This window comes from Motacilla alba, chromosome Z, assembly GCF_015832195.1.
Source record: "Motacilla alba alba isolate MOTALB_02 chromosome Z, Motacilla_alba_V1.0_pri, whole genome shotgun sequence".
NCBI classification, from domain to species: domain Eukaryota; kingdom Metazoa; phylum Chordata; class Aves; order Passeriformes; family Motacillidae; genus Motacilla; species Motacilla alba.
In genome coordinates this window covers 49,233,512-49,259,781 of record NC_052046.1, presented here as the reverse complement: position 1 = coordinate 49,259,781, position 26,270 = coordinate 49,233,512, and the positions used below count along the sequence as shown (strand labels likewise).

The following is a 26,270-nucleotide window of genomic DNA, read 5'->3' as shown; positions in this document are numbered from 1 at the left end:
TGCCCTGCAAAAGTGGGTCTATATGGCAGCCAGGAGAGATGCAATGACTGTGTTCACAGCTTGGAATAATCTGTAGAAGATACACCTTATTTTGTTTTACAGCGGTGTCCACAGACTTATCGGCATCCCAAAATGAAGAGAGAACAGGGCCATCTTTAATCCTGCCTTTTGAAACATAGTAAGAACTCTGATACTGTTTCAAGTTACTGTAATAAGGATAAAATTAATTTCAAAAGGAGGTGGTATATATAGTGAAGTTATCATGATAGAGGAAGTGTTAGTTTCGCATGAACTATCGGAATAAAGACAGCCTCATCACAGAAATCAAGGCTGCAATCGCCATTCTTTGGGCAAATGCGGCTGAAGGGCTACGATTTTGCTGTTACTGTGGCTGTTAAAAGAGGCACTGATATTTCTGTCGCCCAGGTGCCCGTCTTCTGCGGAAAAAAAGCCTTGATGAGTTTCCTTGCACGTCACTGTTGGTCATATTTATTGAGACATTTTTATTTTGAGACAGCAAAAAGTACTCGCAGCTGGGTCCAGGACTGTGAGCAGCTGACAAGGCCCCTACAGGCGTGCTTCACTAAAGTCTGCCACCACGGGGGCTTAGTGACGGCCGGGGAGCCCCGCCCGGGCTTCGGCTGGACAGAGCAGCTCTCCGGGCCAGACTGTGGATCCCGCGCGCTCCGCGCAGCGCTGCGAGTGTGAGCTGGCGGCAGTGCCACCGCGCGGGACGGCGGGGCTTGCTGCGCGATGGGCACCGCTGCTCTTCCCCGTAGGACCGGGCGTTTCAGACACTTCGCCGTCAACACCAGACTACTTTATCCAAGCGTGCCGGCCACCTACAGCAGAGCTACCCTGGGGAACTCCTAGTGTAGGAGAGCGCCTCTGTCGTGGGTGTCACGTGTTAGGGGATGTGGATGGTACCAAAAGACCCGCGGCGACACCGCGGAGTGACGGCACCCCATTTCCAGCGCCGCTGCCGGGGACCGTCCCCGCACGGGGCGGGGCTATAGCACTGCCGGGGCCCGCACCTGATGAATAATGCAGCAGGGCACCGCATTGGTTAGCGGGTGTGATTGACAGCGCCGGTCTTGCACGGTAATTGGCCGCAGCGAGGCACCAGGGCCGGGGCGGGGCGGGGCCTGGCGCCGGGATTGGCTGCTCTGTCACTCGCCGGTCGCGCTTGCAGGCGGCGGGCGGGCTCTGCCGCCCTTATAGGCGGCGGGGACGGCGACGGCGGCGGGTGCGCTGCGCTGCCCCATTGGCTGCTGAGGCGCGGCCGGGGCGGGGCCGCGGGAAGGTGCGGCGGCCCGCGGGCCTTGGGGCGGCGCGTGAGCCGGGCCGCCGCTGCTCGCGCCCGGCGTGCGCGGTGTTTCGGCGCCGCGCAGCAGCGGCGGCCTCTTGGGGGGGCCCGGCGGCCGCCGGGGCGCGGGCAGGGGGCGGTCGGGGGAGGCGAGGTGGCCGCGTGGATGATGACGGGGCTGGTGGGCAGCCCGGTGGGTGCCGTCATGCAGGAAAACTTCGGGTGCTCCGTCGCCAATCGCTTCTGCCAGCTCCTGGACGACGAGTCGGACCCGTTCGACGTCCTGCGCGAGGCCGAGCGCCGCCAGCAGCAGAGGAAGAAGCGCGACGAGGCGGCGGCCGTCGCCCGGGGAGCCGTGCCCGGCGGCCGGGCGGGCGGCGGCAAGAGGGAGAGCCAGAAGGAGCGTAAGCAGCCGGAGAGCTCCCCTGCACCCTCCCCTGCGCCGCCGCCGCAGCCAGGTACGCGGGCAGCACCGCGGCGAGGCGGGGGCCGGCGGGACCGGCGGCCGGTTTTGGGAAGGAGGGAAGGTTCCCGGCGCTGCGGTGCCCGGTGCGGCCCCGCGGCGCGGCGTGGGTGGCTGCGGGCTCCGCGCTTCACCGACCTCCCGGCAGCCGTGGCGTGGCACGGGTAGCGCTGTCACAGCAGGGCTGAAAAACCCTGGTTCCTGGCGGGGTTGTCGAGGTGAACGCACCTGAAAGTCCCCTCAGAGAAAGCAGTGACGCTTGGGCACGGTCCCGACGCGGTGTTGACGAGCACTCTCAGCCGAGGAGGCCTTGGAATATGTAAATAAAAACTTCAGCAATATCCCCAAGAGACAAGTGCAAGAGCATCAACTCCTACGCTGCGGCATCTACAGCTTTCATGCTGGTTCAGCAGCCCTGTTGCTGCCTTTCATTGCTTCTCACCCTGGACAGTATCCTTCAGTGTCTGAAGTTTCCAGGCGTGATTTCTCGGTACCTGTGGGTTTTCTGGCCTTTCAGTGTCTTCAGCGTTCTAACGTCTCCAGGGATCTGTGCTTATTTTGCCTTGCTTTGGTGAGCCAGCCTTTGAATAAAACCTTATTTCCTGGGGTAACTCTTCAGCCGGTGTTCAGGAGTGGTCAGCTGCTAGGTTTTGATGCGTAATACTGCTTGGGGAAAGAGGGAGTTAGTTGGCTTTTGTACTAAAATGTCTGTCACAGTCCTCTTTTCGGCTGGAGGCTTTGTGAGCTATAGATTCTTGCATTTGGAGCTGATTGCTAGTCTTAGTGAGTCTGATTGTTACTACTTTCCCGGTATTGAGCTTCAGGATTCAGTATCTAAAGTATCTGAGAACTGGTGGATTGTTTCCAAATATTGAGAATCTTTGCACAGAAGGTTCTGGTTTCACCCTCTTGAGTTGTAACATCCCGTTCTCCTGTAGGAAGCAATGAAGCCTAACACATAATCTATTATTAAGATATTTTCTTCCTGTAGTAAAAGCTGCTGTTAAACTCACAGTAATGGTACTGGTTGTTTTAATGCCCTAGGAAAAGGCTTTTGAATCGAGGTTGTTGCTCCATCAAGTTGTTGCCAGTGCTGCCAAGTCTGTTGCTTAGGCTTACAGTCTTACACTCTTCCCAACAGCAGTTAGTAGGCGCATTTTTCGCAGTTTGTGGAGCAGAGAATCCTTCAATGCTAAATATGTCCTGGATAATGAGCGCCTTTGTAGGGGAAGGTATCAATAAGTTGTCACTGTCTTTATGGGCAGTTATAGGAAACTAGTCTTTTTGAGATTTCTCTGCAGTTATGTGACTTAGTCTCCTAAGACCAGTACTCAGACTATAACAGCTTATTTTATTTAAAGTTTATTTACTTTACTGTGCTTGTCAGCAGAAGTTGAGGGAGTCTGCTCAGTGAACAGCGAGGTCTCAAGTCATGATGAAAAAGTTCTTGAACAAGAACTAGTGGTTATCAGTAACTTACCATAGTAGTAAGTGAAGACCATCCTTTACCTCCTGCTTGCCTATAGGTGTCACCATTCTTGGCAATACACAGTGACCCGGTAGCTTGTCTTTGACTTTTCTGTGCAACCTTGGTTGCAGAAATTTCTTGTTAATGCAGAGGTTTCTTGTTAAGAAATCTCTTTTCTCATACAGAGACAAGAGACATGTGCACCTTGTTTCAATTTCCTGTAATTTAAAATGGAGAAAAGACTGCTGACTATAGTACTCTTACTGAAAGGGCATTAAGATCTATTTTAAGAAGAGTTATTTCTCTTCTATATTTAAAACACACACTTTCTTCTTTAAATGTAGTGTCTGTTTGGGATTTTGTGTGTTTGTCTTGGGCTTGTTAGGAAGTAAGGACTATAAAAGTACAGTGCTTAAGATGCTAAACCAGTGTGAATAGTCAAGACTTGGTCTTGATTATGTGTTCCTTCTTTGAATGTGCTGTCTTAGCAAGTCTGCTCTGAATGGCAGACAACCCTCTGAGTTAGGGTAAACACACAAGTGATGACAAATGTTAGGCAAGTGGCATGTTGAGAGAAAAATCTTGAGGATTTTTGGGAGTGGGTCAGCTCTTTATTGGAGCCATACAAAGTTGGTTTGTTACATGGGGTTCAAAACTTCTATATTTTATATAAGATTCAGGGGGCTGTCAACTTGACAGTTCAGAATAACCAACCTCCTTGTACTCTCACAGTTTGGCATAAAGCTGCTAATAACAGATGCATTGTTAGAAGAGTGCACCGCTGTTTGGGGAAATAAATAATATTGATTAAAATTTATAAATTGCTAAACTTTTAATTTTTTAAAAAAAGTAAGCTAACATACCAAACTTAAGACTTTGTTTCTAGACTTTCTTAGTGATTTTTCTCCCTTGATTTTGGGCATAACTACTTCTAACTTCATTCAACTTATTAATAATTAAACACCAATAAATAGCATCTAGACCCATCTGAACGGCAGAATCAGAGTCTGGTGGTATTACTGTTGAAATGATGGAATTCACTGTATTGTACTGGTGTTCTTGGAATCATCACAGAGTAGGGTTGAAAGGCTATGTTGGAAGGATGGATGGTCTGGTACAACCTTTCCTAGGAAAGGCAGCCTTGAAGGCCTTGTCTGCTACCTTGTCGAGTTGCATTTTGAAAGCCTTCTTTGTTGGGGGTTTAATTCTGAGAAGGTTGTTTCTATGTAAGGTAGCACTAGAAAGAAATTCTTAACACAGATGAAATTCCTTCTTGTGCAGCTTGTCCCCACTGTAGCCACTCACTTTCATGGGGCTCCTTGTGGGAAGAGCCTTCATCATTGTAGCCTTTCAAATACCTGTGTACTGTGATGTGGCTTGTATGAAGCCTTGTCCAGGGAAGAAAACGGTCTTTTCTTAGAAGGCAGACTCACCAACCTTTTCATAACCTTCACAGCCTTCTTTTGGATATTCTGCAGCCTGATCATCTTCATAACCCTACTTTGGATCCCTCCAGACTTGCTAGGGTATTTGCTTGTTTGGACTACAAAAAGTCTTGTTAAGTTTCACGATTTTTGTTTTATTCTAGTATTGTTTCTTAAGCATATTGAATCTGTAAAAAAGGGTCTTTAGAAAGACTCAAAGCACATCTAGTCTTCTATCTTGCAAAATAAGAAGTTTTACAGTCGTCAGTGATTTTTTTTGTGGCATTATGTTTTAATGTTTGAGTGGAAGGTTTAGTCACAAAGTTCTGTAAGGTAGGTTTTGTTTTTTGTGTTTTTTTTTTTTAATGTAATTCTTCCCTGAGTTTTTCAAAGCAGGTTTTACTAAATTTCTGGAGGTATTTTCAATTTGAAGCAAACCTCCTGAGAGGACTTTGCCAGATAATGCAATACTTCGACCTTTATTTGACCAGACTATTTATTGTGAAATGGCACAACTGTAAGGAGACAACTTTTTAAGCCTTTTTTTTAATGGAGAAAATGGACTCCTATTTCACTGTCTAACAGAACCTATACTTTTGACCTTAAAGGTGTATTTTTTTGTCTTCTGCTGACTGTTGTTTTGTGATTTTTAGACTGTATTAGCTGAGGATTTGGGTAAAAGCTGGGTATAGGTATTGCAGCTCTTGTAATTGCCTTACTTGATGTTAACTCAGTTCATTCTTACCACAGTGACCAAACTGCATTTGCCAGCTCTTTATTCAAAAGGCACAGTTGCAGAGCTTGCATTCTTTATCAGTCCAGGAAAATTAAATTTGTTGATCATGCAGTAATACTCTCTGCTCTTTTGAAATCTCTAAATCTTTGTTGCTAATACTTCTAAAATGGTTTCTTCTTTCATATACATATGATGACTGTGGTAACATTTATATATAGTTCCTAAATACTGTGCTTTTGAGTTTTTAGCTGTGGTTTTAAAATGGCATGGAATTTTCTATGGAGTTTTATCCTAGACTGACTGTAATTTTCTTATTTTTTAATAGTTTATCCTGATAGCATTCTTTCAACTACAGTGCCATAAGGATTGTCTAGAGGAAAGCTCTGGTAGGCAATCCTGTAACCCAGCAAGTACTGGCATGCATGAAAACAAAATGGCACAGGATAGAGTCTAACTCCATGTGTCTCTGTGGTGTGTTGCTTGCCATAGCTGAAGCTGTTGTTTGAAGTTTGGTATTAGAATCACACACATTTAAAGGGGAGAAAGTGAAATTGTTTTTGGAGTCTTAATTCTTAAACTCTCTAAAACAGAGCAAAATATGTATTTGAGTGAGAATAAATTGCCTTTTATTATTTCCAGTTATGAAGTTTTGTTGTAAAGGAAGATTAGTTGCCTGTGTATAAGTTGTTAAAACAAGTTTATTCACCCTAGGCTTCCCACAGCTGACATGCCATTTCTGGGGAAAAAACATTATTAATTTTGTAGTACTGCAACAGATGCAACTCAAGCTAGGTGCCTCAACAGAGGGACTTAGAACAAAGAAATACCTCGGATTTTATACCCTTACAACCTATGCTCCTATTCTTTGCATACTTCACACACCTTGCATGCACATCTTACGCCAATGGTGATTTTTGTTTTGGAGTCTTCTTGTTCGTATCACATTCCTTCTCTGCAGCTGTCTTTATCTGGATGAGTTGCAGCTTCTGATGGTAGCCATGACTTCTTAATCTTTTAGTTTGCACTGATCTCAGAGACTCCTTTCATTGTAGCTGAACAGTAGTACAGGACCCATTCAGCATTTCAAGGTGAAAGTTTGCAAGTTGTGGCCTAAAACTTCAGCACTTTGCTTCTGCTAAACAAAACTACTTAGATAAAAGAATCCAGCTAACTAAGCTCAGTATTCAACAGTCCTCCCTTTGTTTTTATTAAGCTTTCCCACTATTGTCAGAAAGAACTCATGAAGTCTTTCAAAGCATTTAACTGCTATCCATAATGTCACATAGGTGTTACAAGTAACAGGCATAATATCCTAAAGCTTTAACAGTAAAGTACATAGTAGGGTGGTATGTGACCAATTCCATTTTGGTTCTAATTTGGATTTCTGTGAAGATACCTTATTTAATACTTCAGTAATACCATTCAGCATACTTTTTTTTTTTTTTTTTTCTCAAAGCTTTTTTGCATTTATTTAACATACTGGGTCAACCACTGATCTCCAAGAGGCTGATCCTATGGGTAAGTGTTTGCCAAACACTAATCCTGTTGATTACAACCTTAGATGTTGGCAAGGGCTGTTTCCCAACATTTCATAATATCTCAAAGTATACTGCTCCTAAGCTTCAGGCCATTATAAACTATCTGACTACAAGTTTGAGTTATTTTATTTTTTTTTCATTTTGTTGGAGCCTTTTGTATGAGCTCAAGAGTGTACCACAGGAATATTATGTGCAGAAATATTATTTTCTGCTGAAACAAGGGACTCTCATTTTTCCTCTAGAATACCTATTGCATGACACACTCCAAAAGCTTGTTTAGACTCACTAAATTTATATAAATAGTGGTACTTGCTGGTCATGTCTCCACCTTGCTGCTTTTGCTAATGCAATTAATCTGGCCTCTTGTATCATCAGCAAGGGTTGTAGAGGTTCAGTTTCAAGCATCTCAAAGTTTCTCACCTATGTATAGCCTCTGCGTTGTTTTCCATTTATATAGTATGGAGATCCATTGGTCAACAGTATAAGATCTAAGGTCTCTAGTGGCTGATTTTACAGATCTGGCCATAAGTGGCTGGAGTGAAACACCTCGTAGTAATCATAATGCAGCTCACTGTTGGAAGGAACAAATAGTAGAGTTGCTGAATTCAAAATATGATATCCTTTTAAAGTAGTAATAATTAAATTAATTATTTTTAATTCAGAACAATTCATATTTTGAGGGGACAGTGTTTGTCTATCATACTGTTTAAGAATCAGTTCTACTTTGTGTTACACAGTTACGTGATCTATAACTAATACTCCTTTTACAGCTTAGAATATCCTTTATTTTTCCAGATTCCTATTCCACTTTTTCTGCCTTCATAACTTCTTTCAATGGTTTACTTAACTGCCCTAGCCCTGGTAGTTGGGGTCTTCAGTACTCTACTGTGCCTAAAACATTCCTCACAATTGTTTTCTTTGCTGCTTTGTTTGGTCAAGGTATTTCTACCATAGCCTAGGACCTATTTTGGGTCTACTTTGTCCTTTTGAAGTATAGTCGGAAGAAGGATAGTTTTTCAAAGCTGGAAGGGGTTTCCTCCCTTTTTTTTTTTATTTTTCTGTGGGGGAGGGGTAGTGGTTTTTGGTTTTTCTTGTTGTTTTGATTTTTTTTTTGTTTGGGTGTGCTTTGCTTTGTTGTTTGGTTTTTTTTGGTTTTTTTTTTTATTCATAGATTAAGCCCAAGCATCAGTTCTACATTAATGCTGATTTTACTCCACAGCTTTGACTCTGGTTTTCAACAATTCTGGTATTTTTAGCTCCTTTCTTATGTTTTTGGTGATCACACTCCTTCCCACAACAGTTAGGTCTGTCCATTCAGGCAACAAATGTAATTCTGTATCTCAAGTCTCTAAGAGGTCTCTTTTTATGCTGGGGCATCTTCTGTCAATGTGATGCTTCCACAAACACTCTTTTTCCCATTTGCTCTCTGTAAGCAGTTACCTCTTTCAGCTTGTGAATTGCATGCCAGCTCTTGCCATCACATCCTTACATCAGGAAGTGGGAGAAACAGCAAGGTTTCTGCTTTAGCTTATAGTCACTGATAGCAGTTGCAAGCTGGGCTCCTTGCGGTGATTGCCTGAAGTCAATGCTTTCTCCAAAAAACCCATTTAAAATGAAAAATTTAAAAAAGGTGAGAGCGCACTCTCTCAGTACAGGCCAGTGAAGAGCCACAAAACCTAGAGAGATACCTCTTTCCAAGCAGAAGTCTCACTTGTTTGAAGATAGATTATATGGATGGAGAAACTTGCTGAAAGCTACTGGAACAACAATGGAAAGGCAGCTAGATTTTGCTGCATTGTTTTATATCCATCTGTTAATACATAGATAACCAGTGTCTGGGAAACCAAGCAGTTGAAGTTGTAAAAATTTAAGTTCTGCTTTTCCAGTAGCAAGTTCTGTATACATACTTTTAAAAAACATTTCTCTATAAAGTCTTCTTATCTAAGTGCTGCAAAACTAATTAGCAAAACTAATACTAGTATTATTGTGGTGAAAGTGAAAACTACTTAAGTATGTTTGCTCTGTATGTTTAGAGTTTTAACAATAGCTCATAAAATTGAGCTTTTTTTTCTTTAGCACTGTCTAGTTCTAGTACCTGGTAATTTTAGTATTTACAGATTCTTTCCTGCTAATAATAGCTCAGCTGCTTCTTCTGGGGGAAAAAAAAAAAGCCAGGTCTGTTGAAACACAGATCTCTGTTCTGATTCCTCAGTTTAGAAAGTAAAGTGATAGGCAGCTTAGCCAACAGACTGGGCTGATGCAGTAACAACCCAGGAAAGCTATGGTGAAGTGGGGAATGGTGGGACACATATTCAGGTGAATACAGATTACAGATGTTATTTTAAGGCACAGAAAAAACTCTTTAAAGAGAGGCTAAACTAGGTAACTAGGAAAGAGTGATCTTCAGTTTTCAGAATTGTGTTTGTAAGGCCTCAAGCAGATGATCCACAGAACTCTAAAGCTTTTTTATTGTGTGGTTTTGAAGACAACCTGCATACCAGATTATATAGACAAGCAAGCAGACAAAATTGGAGTGTATTTGGAGAGGCAGTTATTAAGCAAGCATTCAAAGTGTATCCCAGCTCTTTGTGTCGGTGATGTACAAGATGACTCATGCTTTGTCTTGATTTTGTTGCCTTGTTTTATTGTCCCCCAAAGGGTAGGTGGCCCTTCAGCTCTGTGAATTAAACTGAATCTGTGTTAGGACATACACCTAGCATAAGCTCTACAATTTTAATCCTCTGCTATCACTGCTGCCAAGCTCCAGTTTGGTTTGCATTTACATGCAGGGCTGAATGTTGGGCTGTCTTTTTGAACTGATCCACAAGCAGGTCACATGAACTTTTGCCCTAAAGGTGACTTGTCCTACTAGAGAGATACAGGTGTTGCATACTGCCTTAATTCTCACTTCATATCTCTCAAACCAATTAAAGATGTTTTTGTGGCACTTACTACCTGTATAAAAGTCTTTCTAGTGTTTAAAATCCATCTGCAGTAAATGAAGCCACCTGTTAGAATCAAAGTGAAATAGCCTGGTGCTCAAATTGGAGTAGAACAGACGGCTCCATTGAGTACGCTCAGTGCTGCTGACATGTAATATACTGACATGTCTGGCAAGAAGACTTGTTTTGAAGTACTCCTAAGCAGTACTGGGTAATAAAATGAGGCACTATCTTTTTAAAATGATTTCTGTGTCTTCTTTTTCTGGCATTGTTTTGCTAGTTTGAAGGAGCTCTTTGAATCTCAAGGTGAAATTGAGGTTAATACTAAGTATGTAGGGATTGGTGTCTCTGACTACTGCATTCTTGCCAAAGGAATCTTTTTAGAATAACCAATGCTTCTGATAGCCAGTGAGAGGGGATCAAAAATAAATAACACCATCATCTTCTATGCATTTTTGTGCATTCAGATCCAAACAAAATAACTAAAATGAGGCCAGAAGTTACTACTGATTTTTTCCACAGAAAGATTCCAATTTAGAATTAACACTTACATAGTTGGTAGTGTAGTTGAGATTTATGTAGAGCAGATCTTCAGTTGAGATTTATGTAGACCAGTACAGCAGGTACTGTTCTCTATCGTCCATAATTTTGCTTTGTGTTAAATTGTCCTGATTTGAAAAGCTTACTCAGGAACTGATTTCAAAAGTGGTCCTTTATGCAGAGATTACATTTGGGTAATGCAGATATGCTCAGTGCTCTAAGGGTCAAGTAACTCCAAACCTGAGAAGAGAGAATTACTGGAATGTATTATGTCTAGTAGTTTGTAATTTAAAGAAAAGCAAAGCTGGAGTTGCTTCTGCACTACATATGAAACTATCTTCTCTGTACAAATATGACTGTTCTTACTGCATAACAAAAAGTTTTATTTACCACATTCACCAAGTGGATAGTTCTTCAAAGCTTCTTTTTTACAAATGGTATTAGACTTCATCTTTACCACCTAAGCTTTGATCAACAATCTTCTTACATGGGCATTTCTCTGGGGCTATGAATTTATTTTTATATTAATATTGTGACATAAAAAAGCCTTTTTTTCTCTCTATGTTCTAGCAACAGAGGTAGCCAGGACTGTCGCTTGTCCACTCACCTGAGCTCAGTAATCTGCTCAGCATTCCACAGTAGTTCAGTACTTCTTGTGGAAACAGTAGCTCAGATCTATTTGAGACCTGTCTTCCTGTTCCTTGCTTGATTGACTTACACTGTTGGCTGAAAAAGGTGTTTGTTTAAATATAGAGGCCTAGCAGACAAAATGGCTTGCTTCTGGAGAACTTGGTCCCAGACAGAGAACAGAATTTGGGAAAATGGGAAAGGAGGCACATAAAGAACCTTAATTTTCTGCTAGGTGTATACAGGTTGAGTGTAAAACTTCAGTTTTTTCTATTATAATTCACAGTTTTTTCCATTCATTCTGCCCAACCCAATCCTCCTTAACCCCAACAATGGCTGGACAAAACTCTAAAATGCTTAAGTACATTTTATCTTGGAATATGTGTATGTTCTAGAATTAGTGGTGTTCAAGTCTTTCTACTTACTGTTTGGGTCTCTGCCAGCTGAACTCAGTGACCTTTAGTGTTGTTGAATTGTTCTTCACAGAACAGCAGTGTGAGGAGGTGACCCTGTGCTGGTTGTTTGATACAGTGGCCATGAGCTTAGAGGACCTGGAGGCTTAGACTTCTAAACTGAGCTCATCTGGCAGGAGGTGTGTTGCTTCACAATCAACACCTGTCTGTAAGGGGTCCTTCTCTTTCCCTCACGTTTGCTGCTTCTGCTGCTTTCAATTAGTCTTTTCCATTGAAGCTTCTCCACCTCATCCTGTACTACACTTTCATGGTCCTTGAAAACATGAGAGAAACAGTTTTTGTTCTCCTTCTCTGTGACTTGTGAGCAAAATGTGATTTTTCTTTAGACTATCTTTTCTGGAAATCTCTGATTGTGTCAAAACCCATAATATTTTGCAGGTTCATCAATAGAGAAGGTAAAATAAGTACGTGTCTTTCAAACAAACAGTGTCTGGCAACATTAGCTATAAGGACTATATTCTGGTGGATTTGGGTTTGGACCTGTAGCCAGCTCACGTCAGTCAGTAGTTTGGTAATTGCAATTGTGTTACTATTGAGCTGTCAGTAATCCCTGCGTGTGTCTGTGTAGGCCCAAAGCGAGTACCCAAGCAGGGAGAACAACAAGGGTTCAGTAACAGAGGCGCAGAGGGGAAACAGGACAAAACTGAATGGAGACCATCTTTCAGGGAATACCGTCCCTATGGAGCACAAAGACAAGTGGAATTTTCAGTGGAACGGTATGTATCCTGGAGAGAGAAGTAAGGTCCCTCACAGAGGATATAAGTGTGCTGGTTTTTTGCAAGACTTACTTCATGCCTGTAAGAGCTGTAGTTTCAGCTTCCTTGGGGGTTGAATTAGTACATTTTTGTTGAATATTAGAAACATATGGCAAAACTGAAAAATGTAAAAATCTGAAAATGTACCCCCCAGTCAGCAGCATATTTATAATGTTAGTTTCTGAGCTCACATACCAAGCTTTGCAGAACACATAGGAGGCTGCAAACTGGAATTTACTGCTTGGACAGTGAATGCATATTGATTTTGCTGTCTTCATAAATACTAGAAGATTCCACCGAAACCCTTAATTCTTCAGAATGTGGCTGTTCTTACTTTATACCACAATAGTTGATATTTAACAAGTTGTCTGAAATTTTTAGCAGTTGCATATAAATATGGGTTTAGATGGTGGAGCTATTGCATGATAAAGTTGTGAAGATTTGACAGTTTTATAATGTTTTCTTTAGTTTCTGTTATGTTTTCAGTGTCAATAACTGCTGATCTTTCTGTTTGTGTGCTGTAATAATTCCTCTAGAGTTCAGTTTATGTCAATTTTCAATGACAAAACCAAAACAGCTGTAGTGTGTGCTGTATAAAGATGCACTCTATAAATTGTGCTGTAGCTGTTATATACTAATGTGTCCCATAGCTGCACAAACATAACAATATGATTTCTTTTTCTTCTTGTTAACTGTTCTATAAAAATAAAATCTGACTAATTACCTTCTTCTTAGACCAGTGGAAAGATTAGACTATGAAAGACCAATAAGAGGCCGTGGTGGGGGAAGAGGCAGAATGAGAGGCAGAGGAAGAGGTGGTGGATTAAATGGAAGTTTTGATGGGTTTGACCAAAGACGAAAACGAGAACCTGAAAGACAAAGTGGGAATGATAAAATGTAAGTGTTCTGTGTGCTATTTCCTACTTGCTATACGAGTAAATGATAGTCAGCGCTGCAGTACTGTCTTTTAGGTATTCTGTTCCCTTCCTAGTCCAGGTTGGCTGGCAAAAAGTCAATACTGGTTTTAGTTTGAGGTCTAAAGGAAAAAAAGGAAAAAAACTCTTAAACTCATAGAATTGTTTTCCTCTCTAGAGGTGTGAAAGCAGATGACAAAAAGGGTGGAGGTGGAGCTCGCAACTGTAGAACAATGAAAGATGATGTGAGGTATGTCATATACTTGTGCCCATCATAGATCATAATTTTCTGTGGCCTATGTTACATCATAATTTTCATCAGTTTCATGTCCATTTTGAGCTGTAAAAGCATCGCTTTCTATTATTGTTGTAATCAATGTAATTTTACATTTTTTTAACTTGGCTCCCTCATGATGGTAAGATTAAATTGAAGTAAAGGCATGATAATGTTCACTTAAGACAGCCAGAATCTTTTGACTGGAGCTGAGTTGTCTTTTAATGGAAATAAGTTATTACTTTTCTCAGTAGTCAAGTAAATGGGACTCTGGTATTTAATGGAATTGCTCCAAAATGCTAATTCTAAGTTTCAATGTCTGTTACTGGGCTTAAAGTCCAGTCTCTTTTCTGGAGTTTTATGGGTAATTTCTAAATTGCGAAACTGTAGTATATTTCAGTGTGGTTCTGAGGGTAATATTTAGTTGACTGTACCACGGAAGTAGATTTTAAAGTGCTAGAAAAATCACTAGCATAATGTCATTAACAGCCACTTTGAGGTAAAAAAAATCAGGACTTCTCCATTCAGTTCTGTATATCTTAGGGGTACTGATTTCTGTTCAGATTTGTAAAATCTCACTGATCATGTTTGCTTTTATCCATTCTTTGTACCTAGCAATACATTGCTCTTTCCAGTAGCTTTTGTTCTCATATACATCTAGAACTCTTTAATTGAAGGTTGATAAAGGATGGAGAAAAAGCTGTGCCTTGAACAAATATATTTGACCACATACACATTCATTGACAAAATTGTTTTAAAAATAAAATTTTATTTAAAAATAAAATCTAGTTTTAAAACTTAATGGATTTAGACAATCATGCTAAAAGTTTGAAAAATATAGCTGTGATGTGTAATAATTTTTGGGTTTTGATATTCCAAATTCTACGGAAAGGTTGTATTAACTTCTCTCCCTCCTACAGAATTTCATATTAAGAGTAGATTGGTCAGGTACCCTGGCTTTTCAAAGGGTCAGCTAGGTTAACATTGTTCTGAACTGATAGCACAAAACTAGCTAGCAGAAATCAGGAAAGGCTTCATAAACTTACAAGGTTTAATTACACAAATATTAAAACTTACAAGGACCAACTTATTGGTTCTTACATATTTTCTTCCTAGATAAGGTTTGGTTTTTTTTGTTTTTTTTTCAGTTCAACAGCTTAGAACTTATACCAATGTTTTCCTGTGATGTGGTAGAAGTGACATAAAATTAAATATCTCTGAACGATTCTAAATGCATGTCTGTGTCCTGATTGTGCTAATCATGCATTGACGCTAAAAAGTGTTAATTTTAATTATGTATGCCTGCTACTAGAATGAAAATAAGTTCCTGCTGTCATTTGATAGTGAATTAAAGTCCATTTTACAGAAAATACAAACTTCTATTCTTTAAAAGAAGCAAAAAGGCAACCCCAAATGTCAGTGTTATACTGACAACTAATACTAATCATGATTAGTATTCATTATTGAATTATTTCATCTTCGTACATACTTTTATTTTTTTAAATGAAATAGGTTTTTTCCCCCATTATTCCCAAAATATACTCATTTTGTTAGTTGCTCAACTAGCTTAGCGTATCTTTCTGCTTATTATCAAAGAGTTTTCCCTTTTTTTTATTTTCTCTGTACCAAGGAATTCTGGTAAAAGAAGTAATGTATTGATTTGGTTTTTTCCCAGTGTGACTCATGAAGACTGTGGTTTTGTTTTGGTTTTTTGTGTGTGTTTTGGTTTGGTTTGTTTGCTTGCTGTTTTAGTGGGAAGGGACGTACTGCATCTATGGAGGAGACCGTGGAAACTCCTGAACAGCCAGTGACATCTGAAGGAGAGCCTCTGAGCAAGTACAATCAGACAAATATTTTCTTTCTAAATGCAAAGGAAACAGTTAACTTGTACTGGTGTACTTGTATTGAGGGACACACTTGAAATGTGAACTGTGAAGTTTTGCTAGTGCATGTATTTAAAAATAGAAGAGCTTTGTTTTGTATTTGTGAGTATGGAAAATATGTCCCTAATTCTGACTAAAGCTTGATTTATACAATTGGAGATAGCATTTAATTGCACAGTGATGCTTAACTTCCTAAGATTTGGTGATAATTTAAGGAGGAGCTACATATTGTGTTTTACCTTTTTAACCCGTTTGATTTGTAGAAACTACTATGCTTTTGTGTGTGCTCTGACAACAGGTATTTGAGGTGTCCATGCAATTGTACAAACATATTTGAAATGCATTGAGCTCCTCTAAGTTCGTATTCACCAATCACTAATATCATGCAGATATCATCTATTCTTGAGAGGCCATGTGGTAGAACTTGGAAAAAATTTCTGCAGAACTTGGAAAAAAATTCTGGAAATGCAGTAAGCCTTAGAGTAAGGAAACTGGGAGAGAAATGTGCCTGTTGTCTTGTGGCTTTCATTCTAATCAGTGCCACAGCAAATAAATGAACATGGCTTAAGAAAAATAACTGGACAGTCTTGTCTAAATAAAAGATTGAAAGAATAATCAAATAGCATGTGGTGCATATCTCCTAATGAGTGAAAGATGGTCAGTGCAGTATGTGACCATCTTCCATTGCTGTGAAGCTTTTTTTACTTCATGGAGCAGCTCCAGATATTAGTGATATGCGTTCAGTGTTCATTTATTAATTATAAAGGTAACTAGACTACAAAACCTGTTTTATATGTTCAGGTTGTTTAACCCCGTAAGACGTTCAGTTAATATAACTTTGATTCTTTTAATTTTAGAGTAGGCTTTAATATATAGCTAAAGGTGTATCCACATGGGGAAATCTGTCTTTGAATGACTTATGACTGAAAAAATGTTTCTAGGCTAACTTAAATCAGGTAGGCAGTGTAGGTACACTGGCAGAAACACACTGTATTAGCTAAATATGAAAACAGTTATTCAGTTTTTTAAAAATTTTGATTTTGTCAGTTGCTGGTACCTTTGTTTGTTTCATGCTTGTACTTGTTTTTGCTTCAATTAAGCTCTTTGTAGATATGTCCCAATATCTGTTCATTGTAGAGCTTAAGGCATGAGAAGTGTATACAGTGAAAAAGCCTCTGGCAGAATTTGCCTGTCATCTCTAACTCATCTTTCTTCGAGATCACTAGGCATTCAGTCAGGCTTTTCTGGAGACTTTAGTCCTGTTTGTATTTTTTTTTCAAAATAGATTAATTTAGGCATAGTCCACTGAAATTCAAATTATTCAAAAAAGCAAGTAACCTACAAGCACAAAGTTCTGCACTGTGTACTGCTTTCAGGGAAATAAATACTGTCCCAAAGGCTTACAAATCTATATACAAAACATGAGTTACATAAATCTCCCTGCACTTACCTTTTGGGAAGTGTCAGCTTGATGACCCTGTGTATTTTAAAACAGGAGACACTATGTGAATAGTGCCTAGGTCAATAGGGATGGTTGTATGGCATACACCTTAACAAGATGGAATTGTTGTTTTAATGTTTAAAAGCAAGAGCTGGTAGGATATGGTGTTCAGGCTTCAGGATGTATTTAAAGGTCTTACATGATTAGGTTGCCCCTGCTGTCCAGATAACACAAATTAGGCTACCTTCTGCTTTTGCTACAGCCTCAATATTATACAGGGTTGTGTGTTTGCTTGGGCTGCTGCTAGGATCATTCTCATTTTGACACAAAAATGCAGTGACTGCAAGGAAACCATTTATTTTCTACTGCTTTATTGTAGTTGTGTGCTTGCATTGAGAAACAGATTGAAGGCTTGGGTTTGCTTCATCTCTCATTCTCTTTCTAGTCTTAAGTGTTTCCATTTAAAATTACAAGTAAAAAGTGCACTCTTGGAAATTGGGAATAACCTGTCTGGATGAAGATGGTGTGTAGCTTTCTGATGTGGCACTGGCTAATTTCCATGCAACTCTGGAAAAGAGGTTCTGTGGGCTTCTGTGACTTCTGGGGTCTTGTCTTTAGGACTCTGTTTTGCCATTCCTGAGCTTCTATTTGCAGAGTATTTCAGGATAAGAGTTTCTTTAATACTTGCATGATATAAGTCAAGGTGTTTTTTCCCATATCCTCAAATCTTCTTGAGTGTATCAACAGTGTTTATCTCTAGTTATATCATCCCAAACTGCATGCTAATATAAGTTTGTTGTTTTCTTTTTGCTGCACAAACAAAACCTAACCTTCACCCTGTATAAAATACACAGGTAGTGCAGAAGTATAAACTTTCCTCACAACTGCTTTTGGCTGAACTTTTCTTCACAGTTCAAACAATGTAATACACTTGTGTTGACCAATTCAAATTAGATTTTTTGGTTTTATTCAGTACAACACATGGGCTAATCAATTCCCGTTCCTAAAGGTATTTGCAGAGCTTGTATTTAATCTTGTGGGGTTTTCTTACATTTTTTTCTCACATGATAGCTCCACCAAAAATGAAAACTATGTATCATATTGGTTATGTAATAGTAAACTTTAACAATTTATCTTCAAGATGTTTTATTTTATTTATCTCATTTGTTTGTTTTGTTGTTTTGTTTTGTTTAATGGTAGCATAAAGCTGTTCATAGATCAGGCCAGAGCTTTATAAGTATTTGATTTAGTGTTTTTCTTCCATAGTAAGTTTGTACAATTGTTATTTGGTCTTACCTTATTTAACTTTAAATTTTTCTATAACCGGTGATAATGCTCTTGTAAATAATGTTTAGTGGGAAAGCTTCTTGTCATTGACTTCTTTATAAAAGCTGGCTAAGCATTTGCTTTGTGCAGCTGAATAATACAAAAACTGACACTGAAGCAGTAGGAACCATTACTGAAGGCTCTCATTTAGTGATTTGGTAGGACTTTAATTGTAAATTCATTTTATTCATGTCCAGAGGTTGTGCTTAGTTGTCTGGCAATGTTTTGTAAGCATGACTGCTGGTATGCCAGGGAGCTTATTAATTTGATTAATGAAAATGCACACCAAGCAGTTACTAAAAATGTATAACGTTAGCAAGTAGAAAGTAATGTACAAAATGCACTTCCATTCTGGCTTGGTGCCCAAAATAACTTGCTGCAATTAAGTTTCTGTCCAGAAGGTGATATGCAGTTTTTTGTTGGTGTGCTTCACTCATAGGTGTTTCCCCTTGGGAGCCTTGACATCCTAAAACAAATTTGTACTGCTAGTAACCTAGCAATTAAAACTGTCGTTTGGAGTAAAAATCAAAACCATACTTTGCAGTTGGAAAAACCAAATATTTGCAGTGTAAATCTGCAAGTATTTCCTTTGGAACTGACAAGTGGATGTTTTTGATGTATGTGTACTTTTCAGAGCAATACCTCTGTTTGCTTTTTGTGAGATCAAGTTGCTGTGTGGTCAAATGTCCTCATGTTATCATATGATCATAGCAATTTAGACCTGAAAGGGGTCTTTTGGGCCCAAGGCATGACCAGTTCTAGTTGTTGCTTCTGATACCTGTCCAGTTGATTTTAATGTACTCTGCTAATGGAGATTTCAATGTCCCCTGATGGTCTTTCTAATACTTAGAAAAATAGAAGCTGCTATGTTAGGTTTTTTCTCCTGGATGTCTTGCCTTAATGTCATGGATGTGCAAAATTTTTTTTAGCATTATGTATATTTCCTGTGCACATCTTTAAAGGCTTGTCGTTGTACATCATGTGTTTTAGACTTGTGTCTTGCAGTGCTATTATGGACTTCTTGCCTGTTCCCATGTAGAAGACATTATTCTCTTGAGATGTTGTTCCACCCTACCAACAGTAACATCTGTTCCAAACAAAACTGTTGATGTGGCTCCTTATCATACATACTATGTTGTTGAAGAAGGAAGAGATATTGAGTGCAGTGCTCCTGCACAATCCAGGGAGTTGAGGTCCCTTCTTCAGAGCTTCTGCCTTGTTAGTGGCTCTTTCTGTGTTTGGGTGGCTGATATTTTTGCCTGAGTGTACATGTTTCTAGTTGTTCTTGGGACTTTCTGGTGATTGTTATTTTGGTTGCTTGTTTTCAAATAACTGGATCACTTTATCATCTTGTACCACTGAATCAGAAACCATTCAGTATTCTTTAAGTACTTGCACTATTTCCCTTCTTTTGTGCAAGCTTTGTGCCACAGAAAATGCAGTCAATATTATTTTACACTGTTAAACTCCCACTCACATTCTTGGCTTTCTTTTGCAAAGTGAAATATTGATAGCTAGTTCTCAAGTACTTTTTGCTGTCAGTTCTTCATCTTTCTGCATCTCTTGCCAACGACTGAAACATTGTTTCTGTAATGTGGTGAAAGGTTCATGGGAGAGGAGGAAAAAAAGACTTCCAAAGTTCAGATATGCAGTTTACTGAGATAGTGGCTTAGGAAAAAATTAAATCAGTTTAGTAGAGACACTTTTATTAGTTATGTTTCTCTTTAATTCTTCTGAGTGTTTACTACTAGTCTTGTTTTTCTAACACTTATTCCCAAAACAAGCTTCAGATCATTGATCAGAAGTTATTTGGCCTCTTACTCTGGAGGACAACAAATTGAAATGTTTTTGGTGCTATGTGTTCTTAGTGCTCTTACAGATGCAGATCTGTTGGTGTTTTTCAAGAAGTAGCAGCTTCTTTCACTAGTATCCTTTTTATGTAACTCAGTTTACTATTTTTTTCCCTAATAGTCCTTCTAATACAGTTTCAGATTGTAATGAGAAGAGAACTACAGACTGCTTATGAGTCTTTTAACCTTGAATTTCTGCTTGATAAAACTAGGATTTTCAAAACAACAGGGCATTAAGGCATATCGGAGGGGCAGGCATGTGGAGCAGGACTTCTGTATTTGTTATTCTTCTGTGAAGTGAATTTAGAACTAACTTGTGTTAATCCTAGAACTAAAATTAAGGGCTGCTTTAGTGTTCAGTTCTGCTTCTCCCATTCATATGCTGGGTGTTTAGAAAAATACTCTCTAATTTTGACTGGCAAGAAATATGAATGCTTTGCTGCAGAATCAGGTAAGAAGGACCAGGCCTGTTCCCATATAGGCTAGTTTATAATGTACAGTCCCAAAAAATATCTGTATTCCAATGGGTTGCTTGTACAACTTTAAAAACAAAATACATAGTCACTGATTGTCATTTGACTCTGCATCTTTCCATGATAAAAAACTTGCACCTAATGAACTGTGTATTTACATTGGGGAAATTACAATTTTTTGGTAGGACTGTTGAATCATGACTGAATGTGGAAAACCAAATCCATCATTCTCCCACAAGACAGGTTGTAATGAAGGGGCTTTCTAGAAAAGTGATTGTTTGGGAAATACTTACTCAACTCCAACTGCTATTGTAACACACGAGTTTTCTGTGTAAGGAGAAGTGTCAAGTTTCTCAAGTTTCTTGGAGTAATCAGTGTGGGCTTTCCTGTACAAGACATGGTATTTGACTTGTTTATGGAGCAGACAGTTACAGTGGTGTAGGAAGTTGTGCTCTCCCTGTGTATGATGCTGGTTAGTAGATAATAGATTTCTGTAGGTATCATTAAATGTACACCTCTAGTATTCTAAAAGCTGCTGTCCTGGGCAGGCCTGTTGTGATCAGCTGCAGAAAAGTGGCAGAAGAGTACTCAAGCATGATCAGTGGAAGAGAAGTTTTTTTGCTTATGTATCTTGTCTTATCTCTGTGTCTTAGACATAAAACCTTCTGTCTTGACAGTTCAAAAATATGCAAGGCAGCCTCTGATGTATTCCATGTGTTTTTCTAGAATATAATTATTGTACTTAGTGACAAATGATAATTTGACTAGGATTAATCTGGTTTTGCCAAGTGATAAATACTGTCTGCCAAGCGATAAACACTACATCTGACAAAAAAATTAAAGGAAGCATCTTGTGAAATTAACAAAGGAAATGTTAATAATTACCTGTAAGATCCTGAGATGTTATCATCATATGGTGATTATTTTTGATGACTGAAAGCTACACTAAAACATGAATTACCATGCAATTGGGGTGTTTTAAAACTGCTCTGTGTTTTTGTTTTTGTTTTTTTTTTTGTGGGTTTTTTTTTTTGTTTTTTGTTTGTTTGTTTGGTTTTTTGGGGTTTTTTTGGGGTTTTTTTTGGTTTTTTTGTTTTGTTTTTTTTTTTTTGTTTTTTACTGTGGCTATATTTGCTCGGGGTAGATCCACTGTTAAACTGTAGGTTAAGAATATGCCAGATCAAAAGGCAGAATAATTTTGTCTGGAATCTAAGTGCTTGAATTCAGGATGAGACTGGATGAGTACTAATTCAGGAAGCTGCAGACAGCATTTGTTCATATGACTAATTTCAAAGAGTACATATATACTCTAAGTTACATTAGTGTAAAACTATCACATGAAGTTACTGTGAGGAGTAAGTGAAATTGACAATAATTTGATGAGAAACATTCTAAATGTTTTGTTTAGTATCCTTACATTGGAGATAAGTGTTCTTGTTTATCCTGGAATGTTGCAAGCTAATGTTTTTTACTCTAAAACTGTAAACTTCTAGAGCTGCTGAAGGAGAGCCAATGGAAGAAGTGGTTCAAGAAATGACATTAGATGAATGGAAAAATCTTCAGCAACGGAATCGACCAAAGCCTGAATTCAACATCCGGAAGCCAGAATCCACTGTTCCTTCCAAAGCAGTGGTGATTCACAAGTCAAAATACAGTGACGATGTAAGCACTGCCTCAGGAATTCAGTAAACCTTCCTTCATGCCCAGGGATAGGAAACTGTCTCTATTTTTTTTCTACTAGCTTTAGTATAATCTGAATAGGCAAGAAAACAGTATCTAAGCTTTATCACTGCAATGCCATGTGCCCCAAAACTGGCTTTAAATTGTGTGTTCATTTTTTTTGTCTCGCATCATTGCTCCTTTTTTTCTATGCAAACATGTAATATATCAAGTTGTTCTACCTTATGGCTCAGCTGCTGCCATACAACTAGAGACCTCTATAGGTCTCTAGTAATGCTGCTAGAAAAACTTGGTTTATGAAACTGGGTTTACTGTACACTTCTTTTCCTCAGTTTGAATCCTGTTCAGTTTACTGGCCAGTATGCCCTTGCATGTGTCTCATTGTGCACTTGAAAATATGAATTTTGGGTTTCCAGGGTTTCAGGGTGTAGTTTTTTTGGGTCCTGCTTCTTAGAAGTAACCCTGGAGAGCTTGTGGTGCTGTAGTGTGCACCTCTCCCAATTTCCTCTAAATTTTACTCTGTAATATTATTTAGATTGAGTAGTTCTCCATGGAATTTCATTCTGAGGAGAGAGGGGAAGTTTCTTTCAGATTCTAGCTTACTTAGATTTCAAATTTTGGGGGGGTCACAGAAGTATGTGCATACAGTCTAGCACAATGGAATTTTGATCCTTGAAGTCTACATGCATTTATGAAAACGTACCTTTTCTCTAGTTATAATATTAACATCAAAACTTGCTTAATCACTTTAAATTGTTGAGTCTGCCTTCTTTTTAGTGAGACTTTTTAGGTCAGAGTTGTCATTATCCCCTCTTTCTTTTCTGAGAGGTAGTGGTAGAAATGGGGAGAGTACCTTCCACAAACTCTGAAGAGAGCAGGTGTGTGAAGAATACATACAAGTTTCTGTTCCTTTTGCCTATGAAGTTTCTGTTCTGGTAGTATCAAGAGACCTTGTTAAAGTGAACACAGAACAGGAGGTACAGGAACTGTGTAACATTGGCAAGTGAAATTCCTGAATTAGACACTGAGTAAGTGATTCATCATTGTAAGGGATGAGTTAACATAGACTTTATCATTACTACCTACAGTCCCCATTAAAGTTATGCTGGGCAATAGTCTGACATGCACTAGCTATTAGGAACACACAGTTAAAACCACAGTAATCTCATAGCTGCAGGCATGTAGATTATTACATTTATTAAGTAGCTTTGGTATGACCTTTTATCCATTACTTGGACATAACTGTAGGAGTAAGTAGCTTAGGTCTGACACTCTAGTCTCTTGGAAAACCTCCTGGATTTATATTTCTGACAAACCTCTTCAGTATTATGGAGTTGGTATGGAAGCTTTTGTTACCAGGAATCTCTGAGCCAACAAAGAACTATCCCAGGCATCTGGGAAGCTGCAATTACCTCATCTGTGTTAAAGTCCTGTGCAAGTTAAGGCCTGTCTTCTACTCCAGATGCTATCTTGGTTCATCTGCTGCTTAGTCTATAATATAAGTGTGAATGTGTATCTGGGAGGGGAGAAGCTCATACATGGAAAACTGTAAACTTTAACCAGATCTTCTCTTTAGCTGCAAAAAGAAGACTTTGAAGATAATTCTCATGTCTTTCGAAAACCAGTGAATGATATAACTTCTCAGCTGGATATTAATTTTGGGAGTCTTCCTCGCCCTGGCCGTGGATCAAGAGGAACACGAGGTGGTCGTGGCAGAAGACCTCAAGAGACAGGACCTCGACCAGAAGTAGTGGTAATGGATTTTATGGTGGTGGTGTTGTTGCTAATTTGGGATTTTTTTGTTTGTTTGGTTTTTATTTTCTGTTGTTAATGGTGTTTGTGTGTATCCTGCCCCTTTTTGTGTGGAATTTTGATTTCTGTAGTGACAGACTTGTTTTTAATTCCTGTCTCATAGTATGTTGTCCTGCATATTGAGTTCCTGGCCCATATTATGTTACTTGAAATTAAATACTGATTCAGGCTCACAACTCTTAACATATACATTTCAAAAGGTCTGATTATTAGATGCTCTAATGGTAACTAGAGGAAAAGATGCAATTGGTTCTGATATAAATTGGGAAGTAATTAAAATAACTGAAGCCTTGTATCTCTTTGAAAAAATTCTGTGATACAGTAATACTTTGTTTACTAACAATGAGATCAGTAAATCTGTGATCCTACAGGACGATTCATGTGCTCAATATAACCATTTAAAAAAATTTCCACTTACCTTTTCCATTGGAATAAAAAAGCATTTGTACACTGGAAGATGGCATCTCTATTCTTCATACTAACAGAAACTTTACTGTGACTAAGATGCTTTAAGACCAGGAACTTTCAGAATAATATGGAAGTGTTGATGCATTTGTTTCATCTGGAAGAAAAAGGTTCTTTATGGTAACAGATCAGAGAGGTTAAAATGACAACCCAGTATGTTCAGTAGTTCTAGAATGTAAAAATATAGTAATGCTGCTTCTAAAAATATGCTGTATTCTGCTTGAGACTACTTTAATTTTTCTTCATTCAGTGCTGCAGAACTTGTGACCTTCTGGTCCTCTCCAGGGAGTATTATAAAAACATTCACACTGAAAAGAAACTATAGTAGTCACAAGTTTTGAGATAAAAGCCTTGTTATAGTGATGGATACAATTTGAGTAGAAGTAGCCTTTAGTAGTAGTAGTATTTGAGTAGAAGAATGAACCCTTTTGAGGGTAAAATACATATACATAGCTGTCAGATACTTTTGAAATGCCTTAATTTTTATAAGACTTCTTTTCTTCCTTACTAGGTGCAGCTTGTTGCTCCAAATCCTGATGATCTTGAGGATTTTCCGGCATTAGCTTGAAGACCCATTGTGAATGGTGGTATCTCAAAGTCGCTCTGTTAACTATGAATGGACCAGTTCTATGCTGGTGTGGATTAAGGAAGCCACTTTCCCTCTGGATAGTTGTTCAGGTGTTTGCTGAGGAATGATTGCAGCTGTCTGCTAAAAGAGGTGGGTTCTTGTCTGCCTCCATTTATGAAACCTATGGGGAGGCTTACAGTACTTCCCTACTAGGTTTCAAGTGAAGTTAAAGGGAAGAGTGTTTAAAAATGTATATATAGATTATATCAAGTTCTCCATGACACCATGGTGAAATGTAAACTGTACAATACAATCCACAATTGGGACTCAATTTCACTGTACATTTGAAAGTTGTTTCCTTTGGGTGAAGTGTATATTTCAGACAGTTGCAAGTTGCAGTTCTTCAGAGTTTCACAAATAAAGAGAAGTGCACATTGGTTTGGGTTTGAGGTATTATTTTAAGAAGTCAGAGTGGTAGGTGGAAGCTTTTGCTATTTGGATGTAGTCTGGGGAAAAAAAGTGTGTGTGTGGGGGAAACTGAAACCCTAAACAGCAATCTGTACTCACCAGAAAAAGTGAACATCTCTCTAAATGGAAGTGATCTTTAAAATCAAGGCAGCATAGGTGCTTTGAATTGACACCTAACCCTAAGTCCTGCTTAAGTAGCAAGATATAGTCTGCAATTACTTTGAAGATTAAGTAAAATAAGAATTTTAATCTAAAGACAGAACTAAATTATTAAGGAAGTTTTTAATTTTAGCTGGAGCAACTACAAACTTAAATGTTAAATGCCTTACCAAGAAATTTATGATGTTGGGGATGAGGTGCAATGTTCTTTCATTGCAGCTTTAACATACTTGAGCCAGATTTTCTGTTCCCTGTCCAAGGGGACACTGAGAGCCATTCTGGGGGATATGAGAGAAACAAGAAATGGTGCCAGAGGTGATGACAGAAAGAAATGAGAGGACATGCACACTGGACATTTTGGAAGTAGCTGCCAGCCTCACAGGAGTCTTCAGATGCCTGCTCAACTTGAACACATTCTTTAAATTTACTGGGAAAGCAGATGACTATAAACTTTTCACATTTTCCAGTTCTGTGCCTCACTTCTAAGCAGTCTCCTTTGAGACTAAATAGTGGATGAAACTTAGAAGAAAAACTTTTTTTCTTTGGAGTAAGTTCTAAGAGTACTCACAATCTTAAAGACTTTTCTCACTGATAAGGCTTTACTCAAATAGGATGTAGTCATACTACAAAGACTCTTTTCTATATGCTCCAAACAGATGGTCTGCAGAGTAGTTCAGCCCAAAGG

At 39.0% G+C, this 26,270-nt stretch overlaps 1 protein-coding gene across 2 annotated transcripts; it reads left to right on the top strand.

The window, feature by feature from the left end:
• The first annotated feature begins 1,329 nt into the window (after positions 1–1,329).
• HABP4 (hyaluronan binding protein 4) lies at positions 1,330–26,270 on the top strand. 2 transcript variants are annotated; one of them, XR_005255112.1, is made up of 9 exons: positions 1,330–1,764; positions 12,086–12,233; positions 13,008–13,169; positions 13,365–13,436; positions 15,213–15,296; positions 21,927–22,095; positions 23,690–23,866; positions 24,902–25,108; positions 25,805–26,270. XR_005255112.1 is itself a non-coding variant. In XM_038123303.1 (8 exons), the coding sequence occupies exons 1-8, from the start codon at positions 1,473–1,475 to the stop codon at positions 24,956–24,958; spliced, it is 1,161 nt and encodes a 386-aa protein (XP_037979231.1). In that variant the 5' UTR covers positions 1,330–1,472; the 3' UTR covers positions 24,959–25,395. The 2 variants fall into 2 exon arrangements, 1 of the variants encoding a protein (XP_037979231.1); XM_038123303.1 differs by lacking the exon at positions 25,805–26,270 and having other exon boundaries at positions 24,902–25,395.

Bases quoted from the DNA above. Each gene is read 5' to 3' on its own strand.
- HABP4 (XM_038123303.1), top strand. From the start codon at position 1,473: ATGATGACGGGGCTGGTGGGCAGCCCGGTGGGTGCCGTCATGCAGGAA. The intron at 1,765-12,085 runs GTACGCGGGCAG...GTGTCTGTGTAG, and splicing joins TGCGCCGCCGCCGCAGCCAG to GCCCAAAGCGAGTACCCAAG. The intron at 13,437-15,212 runs GTATGTCATATA...TTGCTGTTTTAG, and splicing joins ACAATGAAAGATGATGTGAG to TGGGAAGGGACGTACTGCAT.